Source organism: Panicum virgatum, chromosome 3K (assembly GCF_016808335.1).
Source record: "Panicum virgatum strain AP13 chromosome 3K, P.virgatum_v5, whole genome shotgun sequence".
In the NCBI taxonomy this organism is placed as follows: domain Eukaryota; kingdom Viridiplantae; phylum Streptophyta; class Magnoliopsida; order Poales; family Poaceae; genus Panicum; species Panicum virgatum.
Genome location: NC_053138.1, coordinates 54,819,146 through 54,831,607, shown reverse-complemented (window position 1 = coordinate 54,831,607; position 12,462 = coordinate 54,819,146). Strand labels below are relative to the sequence as shown.

Here is a 12,462-nt window from a genome sequence, read left to right as displayed (position 1 = left end):
ATAACCAGTGCTGGTGGCATTTCGGTTAAACAATGGAAGTTCAAGAGACACACTCCGCCGGATTCATTTTAACAGCAGTATCACCAGGATAAAATTATTGCCACGACTTTTGATCCTTAATTCCAATTCTTGGGATTTCGATTCAAGGCTCGGGGGCTGCGGGATATGTGTCATTTGTGGCAAAATTTTTCGTAATTATGGAAAATAAGAAGAAAAGATAGATTTGACTCTCAGCCTAATTCTTCGATTTAACTTAAGGCTCGGGGGCTACTCCATATAGAGCGCAAGTCTTGGTGGCTCGCTAGCACGTCTTCGATGCTCTGGCTTGGTGTGGAGTGACGTCGACGACTTTGTGCGGGGGACATGGAGACCACCATTCTTCGTGGAGAAGCTCCTTATTCGAAAATGAGGCCAAGGTGACCGGGAATTTGGGTAAGCCTTAGTGGCATTGCCTTTGTGGCATGTCAAGGTGTCCTGGAAAAGATTTGGTGGCTGAGAAGCAATACTCTTAATTTAGTGCTTCAACAATGTGGACTAGAGATGACATTTGCCTACCGATACCACGGGATACATCATTGTGTCAAAAGTTTGCTTCCTCTCATCGCCTCTTTACGTTTCCGCATTATTTCTTAAAACTTGTGTGCCTTTACTTTTTTAGTATAGATCCAGTTAGGATTGGTTATAGGTTGCAAAACTCTTTTGGAATGAGGATTTCAAATAGCAGTAATTGCACATCCAGATAGTTTGCTTTAATTTAAATTTATATGCAAACTAGTTTGAGCCTTAGGTTAAGATTTTAAATTAACTAATTCACCCCTCCCCCTCTTATAGGCTACGAACTGATCACTTTCACACTATATTAGCAAAATTAATGAGTGGCATAGAAATCAATGCCTATGAAATTTCCCATTGAGGCTGACCTTGTGTAATAGTACGTGTGAAGTACGACGTAATTTACGGTGCTGCCAACGCGTATATTCTTATTGACAAGCCAGTCTGGACACATTGATCCTCCAATCGGGATCTCCACGTTTTATATGTCGCTCCTAACATGCCATGAAAGGGCCAGTGGTTTACTTAAAAGTCCGGCCTCCCTCTTTTATAGTATTTTGAATCTTTCAACGAAAGTACGTAGTAGTTGCATCCTAGCTAGTACTAAAATCAGCCAGAGAAATTATAAAAGTACAACGTCGTGATAGATGCCATGTTGCACTATATTAATGAATAAGAAAACAGCACATATCTTACCCAATTAGACCAAGTAGAAAACAGGAACAATAATTTGAGTGGTAACGCAATTTCTTCGAACGTGACTTTGCTAGAACTTTTACGAAAAGGAACCAGGATTTCTCTGAAATAATGCACTTCCGTATTTATCCTCCACTTTCATTAATTGTCATTTGCACCCCTGTTACACGGGGGTACACTGCTCTTCTACTTTTCACGATTCGATCCAGATGTAAAAACTTCATGATATATATTTCTGATTGCCTGGAAATCGTGGGCATGTAGTGTATACGGCGTCAACCTGCACACACACTGAACATGGACATCGTGTTACCGAACACTACCGAAGCAATATTTTGGGGACCAATAGAAAGTGCTATTTTTTTTCTACTTCCTCTATTTCAAATTATAGGTCGTTTTATGTTTTCTAGCTCCATAGTTTTGTTATGTATCTAAACATAGTGTATATATATGTTGGTACATAGGCTCTGTTTGGATCCATGTGTTATTTTTTAGTCCACTTAAAATAGCCCCAAATAGCCCAAAAGGAGGACTATTTCTGAGCTATTTGCAAATAGCTCACCCCAAAAAACTATCCCCTCCAAAGGGTACTATTTGGGGTTATTTTGTGTGGGATCCATTGATTCTCTCACTCTCTCTCTTAGAAAAGTGATAGTCCAATGATTGGAAAAGTAGTTTATGAGCCAAATAGCCCTTTGGATCCAAACATCTCAAGGGCTATTTTATTAAAGGGCTATTTTCTTGAACTAAATTTTAGCTCTCAAAATAACCCTTGGCTATTTCTCCAAATAGAGCCATTGTAAAAGTTATATATATCTAAATGCCAAAACGACCTATAATTTAGAATAGAGGGAGTAGTTGTCCACCTCTGGCTGGCACAATATATCTCCATTTATTTCTTTTAGGAACCTTGCAAAAAAAAGGCACACAATTTTCTAGTCAAACAAATGGGCTGTCAATTATCAGTTTACTTGACCTGCCCATATGAATTTGCCGAGAAAATGCTGTTTGCATGCTGTCACCATCTCAAATGATTTGTAGGAGAAACTGTCAACTTAGGTAGGTATTAGGCAGAAGTTTACAATGCAACGACCGACGACTTTGCGCTCGTTCCTATCACCGAAAGAGTATTAGTAAACAACCATGCATAACCAAGCGCCGCTCCACATGATGTGAACAATGACCATATATACCAGTACCACCCACTAGTGATCGAGCCGATTCATCCTCAGTACTAGCTATACTTCTATCCAGCAAGCTCCCAGGGAGCGTGCTCAATTGATCCGCTGTGATGGAGCTGGCGGCCATAGTTGTCCCTCCCCTCCTTACCGCGGCAATGAACACGCTCCTGCCGAAGATGCTCGTGTTGGTAGAGAAAAGGTCAAGGCTCAGCCATGACGTTCAGCGGGACATCTATTCCTTGATGAGAGAGCTAGATATCATGTGGGGCACAGTGAGAGACTACAGCAAATCAGCACAAAGAAAAGATAGCAAGGACTTGAAGGAAGCATGGATCAAGCAAGTGTCTGAGCTGGCTAACAAGATTGAGGACTGTGTGGACAACTACATCTATGATCAGACTGCCCACAGGAACGAGGTGCCTAACCTTGATCATTTTTCTAAACAGATCAAGGAACTCAAGAAGGAATCAGATGAACTATCCATCAACAGGGGAAAATACAAGGACGACGACGCTGGCTATCCTAACCAGGAAATACCGGCCAGTTCAGGGACGTCAAGTCCATCAAGATGTTGCCCACCTGTCCTTCTTGATCTCGTGGGCACGGGGAGTCCCCTAAGGGAGCTCCTCGACCTGGTGGAGGAGGAGCAAGCCGAGGGCCAATCAAAGAAGCTCAAGGTGATCTCCATCCATGGGCTTGACGGCCTAGGCAAGACTGCCATAGCAGCCCAAGTTTACGGTCACAAAGATGTCCTTAAGCAGTTTGGTAACAATCGCGCTTGGGTTGACGCGGCAGGTAAAGATGCCAGACAGGTTCTCCAAGAGATACTCCAGCATTGTCCCTTCCCTCAGCTGCTTCAAGCGCAACCAAGGGACACATTCAATGCTGAGCAGCTCTGCGAACACCTGAGAGCACACTTGCAGAACAAGAGGTCAGTTTTTTTATTTGCCACATATCCCAGTAATTGTTTATCTGACATATTGCACAAAAACTTCACCAGATTATGTCCAAAAAATTCTGAAACTTCACCAGATTATAAATCAATCCATTATCTAAAACTTTGGTATTATTCCAATTTGCATCATAGGTCATCGGTATGCCCAAACTCATGATGAAACCTTATTAACTGAAATCTTTATTGACAAAACATGACACTTGAACTTAAAAATCTACATCAGAAGTTTCACTTATCCACAAAATATAGCATTTACCAATATGGAAACATTACGAAAATCTCTACAACATACTCAAAGTTGGAGAGTTCCATTCTGACCTAAGGTTTCCGAAATCCTTACACTACTACAAAAACTGATTAGCCGAGGCGTTTTGAAAAGGCCTCGGAGGTGGGCACGTTAAAAAACCGCCTCGGTTAATGCCAGACATTAACCGAGGCAGTCATTTGTTATTAACCAAGATGGTTACGACAACCGCCTCGCAAAATATATTAACCGAGGCGGTCATTCTTACTCAACTGCCTCGGTAAATCAAGCCCAGCCCACTAGCCCATGAAGCCCAACTGTGAGCACGCATATATAACTACTTCTCTTCCCTCAAACCCTAACTCTATCCTCTCCCCACCCTTATCCTATCTTGTCCACTAGCCGCCGCCGCCGTCTCTCTCTCTCTCTCTCTCTCTCTCTCTCTCTCTCTCTCTCTCTCTCTCTCTCTTACTTGTCCCTCTGCCGCCCCGACCCCGTCGGGCCTCCCCTCCTCGGCGGCCTTCCCCTGTGGCGCGCAGGGTCACGAGGGGGCCGCACACGTCAGTGTGGTGCGAGACGGCGTGGCAACGGCACAGGGGAGCAAGGGGCCGCGCGCGGTGGTGCGATGCGAGGGGGCGCGGCAGCGATGTGGGCCGCCGCTGCTCCTCCAACGCCATGCCCCGGAGCTCCCTCCCGACGCGGATCAAGGGCGGAGCGCGCAGATCCTCCACGATGACACGCGGCGGCGGCGGCGGGCTCCCTCCTCCACGACGGCGCGCGGCGGCGGCAGGCTCCATCCTTAGTCCCTCCACCACGGCGCGCGACGGCAGGCTTCCTCCTCTCCCTCCACGACCCGCCTCCAATTCCGGCCACCTCCCTGGTCGCACCGGCCTCCCTCCCTACTCCCTCCTCCGGATCCGGCCGCGAGGCATGGTGGCGCTGGAGCGCTGGGGCGAGGGCGGCACTGGATCCGCGCTGCGGCGGCACGTGGGGGCGGCGCTAGAGCAGCGACACGGCGAGGCACGGCGGCATGGTGCTGGAGGAGCAGTGGTGGTGGCCGATGGGCTCGCCGGGCCCGTGATGGGCTCGCCGGGCTTCTCTTTTTTTATTTTTTTTATTTGATTAACCGAGGCGGGCAGCACAACCACCTCGGTTAAAGCACGATTAACCGTGATGATACCTTCGAGGCGGTTGGTCTGCCCACCTAAGAAAATACTTTTTGACCGCCTCGGAAAATAATTTTTGTAGTAGTGTTAATTCCTTATAGATCCAGTTCTGTCCACAACCTCATCAGAACTTGACAGCTCACTTCAGAACATCATCTCTCTCCAACCACTAGGCCTAAAATCATGAAATTTAACCAGCGAGTAGGTAACGGAGTCCTTTACAATTTTCTAGTTCACCAAAAGTTTTAATTCGGTCCCTAGGTTGACCAAATCACGCCCGCAAGGAAAGCTGCAGAAATTCAAGGTCTGAAACTCATAACAAAAACAATCAAACGACTTTCCTTCCCACTAATCCACTTAGTCCCACGGCCAAACATCATCATAAGCTCCTAATTAGTGCAGGGAAGGTGCAAATTCAACTCATCTTGATCTTCCCCAAAACCTAGGGCAGCGGGAAGAGAGGAGGAAGGACCAATCCACCTCGAAGATGCCCCTCTTCTTGTTCCTCTTGTTGTCCTCATTCCATTTTGCTGGTTTTTCCCATGGATTTGCCGCCAACAGAGGGGGATTAGAGCAGGGAAGCCATGGGAGAAAGTAGGGAGAGTAGAAGCATGGAGGTAGGGTTTTGCCTCAAAATTTAGGGAGAGATATGGGCTTGGGCCTGCCTTGTCCAGCCCAACAAGTCTTTTTTCTTTTCTTTTTTCTTGGTGTTACACACCGTGTGATAGAGAAGTAAACGGATCGAATACGAATGGATATTACTGCTATCGTATTTGTTTTCATATTTCTGTTCGAATACGGAGTTGGATATGAATAGTGTTAGTGTTTGCCGGATAAGATTGTACTGGATATCGACATCATAAAAATGTAACTTTTCAATGTGGATCGGTTACGGATATTGAATACTCAGAATCAGATACGGACGGATAGAAACTCTTTCAAACCGGATCGAATTTGAATACAGTCGAGAAATATGCGTACCATTTACATCCCTACCGTGTGACCTATATGAAAATTAAGAATTATTAAGATGCTGCTAAGTAATGCCATTTACATATTTTGTCTTTAGTTTCATGTTTGTCTACACTAGTGGAGGTATACGTACCACATGCATGTATTTAATTTTTCTTCTATTAAGTAACGATGTCATTTATTTTCCTTCCAGAAATAATATACGTCTTTCTTTTTCTTCTTTCAACTTTTATAGTATAGAGATTTAGTTAATAGCAAGTGTGGCTGTCGTGAGTATATATGCAGACCTATTAATTATTCATGCCTATTAATAATCCTAGGGTAGTGAAGAAACTGACACGGTTTCTGTAGCACAAGAAATCGTCTATAGAAACTATCTTCCACAGTGAAGATGTCTCCGAGTAATAAATGTTTTTTCTTTCTCTCTCCCAACTCTATCTTCTTCGTCCAATGGCAAGCGAGTGCGAACATCTTAGAAACTGATGGTTTCTCCTTAATGGTGATTTTATGGTTTCTTGGTGCATTGAGTCAAGAGAAGACTTAGTTTCTTTCTCAGGCCAGTCTTAATGGAGGTTTCATGGAAGGTTTTATGTCATTAAGTATCATCATTTTTGCTGACATGGCAAGGAGAGAGAAAGATAAAGTTTTATGGGATGTGAGGAGAGTTTCATCACCATGAAACACATCTGGCATATTTACCTAGTTCCCATTCTAGGTAACTGTGAGATAAAACTGTGCATTGAGACTGGCCTCAGGAAACTGTTTCTAGTATTATTGCTCTCTTTCTTCATTAAATGCCATTTAATAAGGATAGAAACCATCATCAATACACCAGTGGGACTGCCCTCAAGCTTGCTACAAGGGAGTTTCATGGTTTCCAAAAATGACGTTATCTAAAAAATTTAGATGCACGATTGAAACATTTCCTGCAATACACTGAAACAAGTCCTGCAATACACAGCTTCATAGATGAGCCATAGCATTTTTAATTGTGAAGTACAAGTGAAATTGGATGAAATAAAAACCCTCTAGCGCCCAATGCTAATTAATAGTAGATTTCATAGTCTTAAAAATAGTGTATACCTAGTTTCATCCTGATGAAATTCATGCTTCTCTCTCGTCATAAATTTCTTACCATGTCCATCACTTTTAAGCACATTTAATGAGATTGAAACCCCACAAAACCTTCACGGTCTATTTATGTTTTTTTTTCTGTTCATATTAGCTGGTTGCTGATTTCCAAACCCAGGCCTTTGGTATCTCTTCTCCTTTCATCATTCAATTTTTCTCGCAGGTACTTTATTGTGATTGATGACATGAGGAAATTTCTGTGGAGTACTATAAAGCGAGCATTCCCCGAAAATGATGGTTACAGCAGCAGAGTTGTGGTGACCACCAGCTTTCATCAAATCGCTAAGGACTGCTGTTCCACAACAAGGGATTATGTGTACATAATGCAAGGACTCAATGCCAATTTCTCACAAGAATTGTTCTTTAAAAGTGCCAATATTGAGGAACCATCACACGACTTGAAGAAAGGCTCAGAAGAACTTCGCACGAAATGTAGCGGTCTACCGCTTGCTCTTGTCAGTGTAGCTGAATTTTTGAAGGCGAGAAAAGATGGGCTGACGCTGACTGGACGCACCTGTAATGATGTGTGCCGTCGTCTGGGTTACCATCTGGAGAGAGCGAGTAGTGATCACACTGCCTTAGAACGAATGCAAGAGGTGCTCATCCGGAGCTACAACTGCCTACCTGGGAACACTGCCAAGGCCAGCCTGGTGTGCGTCGGCATGTTTCCCAGTGGTCACCCGATCAAGAGGACAAGGTTGATAAGGCGATGGATGGCCGAAGGGCTTTTCGAAAAAACCCCGAACCCTCAGGACAAAGAAATTGATAAGGCAGCTGAGAATTTCAAGACGCTTATAGACTGGAATGTAGTTCAGCCAAATCCCGTGAGCAACAGTGACGAGGTGAGGTCATGCCAACCACCCGGGATGATGCTCGAGTTCATAAGGCACAGATTTATGTCCGGCACCACCTTATTCTATGAGAAGAAGCTCCCGGGGGTGCCCCAAGGTGCCCGTCGCCTCTCCCTGCATCACTGCACTGCTGAAAATGTTCAGCAGCAGGCATATAATTTATCCCTTGTCCGGTCTCTCACTATCTTTGGTAAGGTATGCAAAGGTATTATGAATTTTGACAAATACCGCCTACTGAGAGTATTGGATCTTGAAGAATGCAACAATGACTTAACGAATGATCATCTTAAAGGCATATGCAAGCTGTTTCTGCTCAACTATCTCAGCCTTGGCCGCACTGTGACCCAGCTCCCGAGGGACATGAAAAGACTGGAGTATTTGGAGACACTTGATGTCAGGAGAGCCAATTTAGAGGTGTCGATTCCATTTGAAGTGATAATGCTTCCCAGATTGACCTATCTCTTTGGAAAATTTAAACTTTTGGACAACGTGTCAAAAAAGATCCCGGATTTTTTCAAGGAGGGAAAAAGTAAACTGGAGATTCTAGCAGGATTTGTCATCGCCGACAGGAACGACAGCTTCCTGCAACTAATAGCTCACATGAACAACTTGAGGAAGGTCAAGATTTGGTGCAAGTCATCTGCAGATAGCAGTAATTTAGCTAATCTTTCATCTGCCGTCCAGAGGTACATCGAGGATAAGGATAACAATTATACAAATAGTGACCGTTCCCTATCGCTTGACTCCGATGTAAGCTTTCCTCAATTCAATCCAGAAGGAGACTTACAAATCAGCTCGTTGAAACTCCGTGGTGATCTATTTGAAGTGCCTCATTTTGTTGCGTCACTATTCAATCTCGGAGAACTGTGCCTCTCATCAACAACTACTCTCAGAGGGAGCCTTCTGACAGTCCTGACCGAACTGACTTGTCTGGTGTATCTCAAACTTGTGGCAACAGAAGTTGTCGATTTTGTCATAACTGACGAGACAAAGTTTCCAAGCTTGAACCGGCTATGCTTTGAGGTCCAACGCTCACCATTCCTGAAAATCGAAGGGAATCCCTTGCCACAGCTTGCTTCATTCCAGCTGCTCTGCGATGATGCGGAAAACCTTCCTCTAATCAATATTGAATCCATTGGACGTCTTAGGGAAGTCACGCTTTATTGTATAGAGAATAAGGATTCGCGAAAGACATGGGAGGATGCAGCGAAAAGGCATCCTAACAGGCCGAGAGTTTTCTTCGTTGTAAAGGAGAGCGGTCTTACAGAAGCTTCGGTTGCGACAGACCATCCATCTCCTCAAAAGAAAAAATGGTGGAAAGTTCTGACAACAATGTTCAGACCGAACAAGTTTAAGGAAAGAACAAGACCCTCTGCCATTGGGGTTAGCTCCTGTCCCGTTTGTTTCATTTTACTTCTTCATGTTTAGTCACCAATCGTTTAAAAAAATGTTTAGTCATTATCCCATTTCCATATGAATTTTAACTTTGCATGTTCCCTTGTAGTCTTTGATTCTCACAAGTTGTTCATGGCAAGCATCCATCCAATCCAAAGGGCAGCCTTGCATTGCCTTCCTGTCAACTTGTTCCTCATGGGTGGTCTAAATTAATTTGGAGTACCTTAAAAAACCTATCATTATAGCACTTGACTACATTTGATTTATGTTCTACTTGGTAGTGAACAGTTCAATGATGAGCGCAGCAGGTTGCCTGTAGAAACTGTTGTCCACTTATTAACTCATGATAGTGATTCAAGGAAGGTGCTTGTTTAACTCACAATAGTGGCTCAATAGCCTGTTTGATCATTCATGCATTTGTGTATAATCTTGTGCATCTAGGAAATAATGGCGACCTGGAAAGTGTTGTTGACTATATCCTAATTAATTATGTTCTGATTTACATTCTTTCTTGCTTAACACAGTAACTATGCAGTAATATAACAAGTATGCTTGAGCTAGCCATTTGCAAAATTTGCTTGCTTTATTTATACACTTAGCTAATGTATGCCGGCCGACCACTGATCTATTTCTACAGGGCACGAATAATGGACGTCCAGGCAGCATGCCCCTTACAGAGGAAGCAACTGGAGAACAAGCTGAAACATCTGGATCTACCGCAGGTCCTAATGTAACCTGCCCAGCTGGAGAACAAGCTGAAACATCTGGATCTACCGCAGGTCCTAATGTTACCTGCCCATCTGGAGTACATGCTGAAACATCTGGATCTACCGCTTGCGACTCCATATCTGGCAGGTTAAGTCTTTTTGGCGGCTGTTCTCCCATTGTACATAGGCATTGATATAGTACTTGTGATTGTTTAAATAAAGGTCCAATGGAGCAGTAATTTGCAGCCTATCTTGAGTCCTGTTTGCACTTTCTTATGAATGTAAGCATGCCCACAAATTAGGATTTCAGGAGTCACACTTCTATCTTAAATAAGTCAAACATCCCAAGGTTTTCAGGAATCTTCCATTCTTTTTACTAAAATATACTTTGCACAGGTTAAACTATGTTGCTTTTTTTTTTCTTCAAAACTAACTGTTCTTATTGCAAAGAATAAAAACAATAGGTAGTTAAAATTAGACCACATTTATTGCTATATGTGGACACATATTGAGTTAAAAAGTTTTCTTATCGCTACAGTTCTGTGCTACCAATAAATTAAATTGACCACTTTACATGTTGCTCATGTAGAGTCGAATATTGATTGACCAATGTGACCACTAAACCACAGTTACTGCCCTGAATTAATTTCAATTGTGGTACAAAACTAAGGAAGGACTATTTATGAAATCAGACAAGTTTACTGATTCAGAATATGTATTTAATTCTATCTTGTCACAAAAAAAGAGCATCATTCTAGTTTTTCTAATTCAAACTGTCTTAAATTTGACCAAGTCTATATAGAAGAATAGCAACTTTTATGATGCAAAATAGGCAATATGAAACCATGTTTCATGGTGAATCTAATTATACTTATTTGGTATTCTAAATTGGTAGTTTTTTATATAAATTTGGCCAAACGTAAGATGGTATTATTTATGACAAAGCTAGCTAGAATGAGATTATTGGGAAGACGATCTGCAGTTGGGTCACTGACATGTGGTCCCAGCCTCACACGTCAGTGACCACACAGTACTGCCAAGGAGTCCCATGCAATTATTGTGTATTGTGGGACCAAGGGAGTATATGATACAGCTATACATCTTGAAGTATTTCATTCAAATATTTGTGCTTATCCTTTTATTGAGTTACTCACATATTATATTGATTTATTTGGCAGGTAGTCATTTGAAGTGTTAAATTGGGTGTGCGAAGTCACAATAATGATACTCACTTTACCAATGAATGATCAGCTTTTGTTGTTATATATATTCCCAAAAGTGCTCCCACCTTCCGGAGCTACCTTAAACTTTTAGTCATCGATTTCAGCCCGATCGACAATCCTCATTTGTTGCAACCATTGTAAAATTCCACTATTTGTATGTTGTATGTATTGCTTCTTGTGTCCCGCTTGTTGAACTACCTCATATTCTTTTGCAATCTGAAATACTTCATGTACAGCAAGAACATGTATTGCTTGTCCCATTAAGTACTGTGCAGTGTCTATCGTGGGCTTACTAGTGAAATTTTTATATAGATTGATTGTCCATTTTACTATAAGTTGTTGTGATTGATGTGAAAGAAAAAGTTTCATTTTACTGCCTTATCAATTCACTTTTTTCGCTTAACCCAGAACAAAATTTAGGCTCGATTTACACCCTTGAACAATTTCAGTTGGTCCAGTGGATTTCTCTCTCTTTATTTTTCTGTGTATAATTTGAGTTTTAAGTTAAAATTTTGCTAGTGTAACATGATATCCTATGTTGGATAGATATTTAGAAGGCTTTCATGATTACTTTTCTTAACATTTTGTTTTATGTCTCTATGATCAATTTTGTATTACCTATTCCTACAATTCATCATGTTTTCTATCCGCTCACAAAGTTTGAAGATAATACCCAGCCTGTACATAAAGAAATAAAGAAGCAAATTCTATTAAGGGGTAGATTGGACCAAGAAAAATAGTTCGAGGGAGTGAATCAAGCCTAAATTTTGTTCATTGGGCTTATAGACAATTAAAGTGGATTTGTGATGAGTTTTGGACGTAAGTGTATATTATCACATCAGTTACTGGTTAATTATCAATTGTAATGTACTAGTAAAATTTAAGCTTAATGCCCGAGCTAGAAAAATTCCTGCGCTTGTGTTTTTTCTTTTTCTTCAGACATTGAAACTCACTGATGGTTCGCAATGCTATGTCTTATGTATTGACTGGTACACATACATTTTAATATCAATTAGTTTATCTTTATCGTTTATTCCAAAACCATTATAATGGGAATATAATTATCCCTTTGAGGGTTTCTTCTGACAGTTCTCGTGGAGCCAGATTATTTCACGCTTACTAAAAGATATAAATATAGGATAAAATTAAATTTGTGTTGTTACATTACGGATCGACTGCTACAACATTTCCATGCACTTGCTAACTTTTTAAACGATTTGCACTCTAATTTCAAGCTTTGGATTTGCAGGCACCACTAAAAACGCGTATATTTGGAATATTAAAACGAGTGAGCCTATATTTAGGTTCTGTTTGGATCCAAAAATTGATGGGTGAAAGTGCTAAATTTTAGCATTAGTGTATCCAAATAGGAGTGCTCATAAAGTAGGT

General features: G+C 41.9%; 1 protein-coding gene across 1 annotated transcript; it reads left to right on the top strand.

Annotated features, from left to right (window-relative positions):
* The first annotated feature begins 2,376 nt into the window (after positions 1–2,376).
* On the top strand, positions 2,377–11,382 carry LOC120699699 (disease resistance protein RGA4-like). The gene is made up of 4 exons (XM_039983737.1): positions 2,377–3,360; positions 7,061–9,131; positions 9,781–9,998; positions 11,029–11,382. The coding sequence occupies exons 1-4, from the start codon at positions 2,540–2,542 to the stop codon at positions 11,030–11,032; spliced, it is 3,114 nt and encodes a 1,037-aa protein (XP_039839671.1). The 5' UTR covers positions 2,377–2,539; the 3' UTR covers positions 11,033–11,382.
* Positions 11,383–12,462: the final 1,080 nt, after the last annotated feature.

Coding starts and splice junctions, on each gene's coding strand:
- LOC120699699 (XM_039983737.1), top strand. CDS start 2,540: ATGGAGCTGGCGGCCATAGTTGTCCCTCCCCTCCTTACCGCGGCAATG. Junction 3,361..7,060: donor GCACACTTGCAGAACAAGAG/GTCAGTTTTTTT, acceptor TTTTTCTCGCAG/GTACTTTATTGTGATTGATG. Junction 9,132..9,780: donor CAAGACCCTCTGCCATTGGG/GTTAGCTCCTGT, acceptor CTATTTCTACAG/GGCACGAATAATGGACGTCC.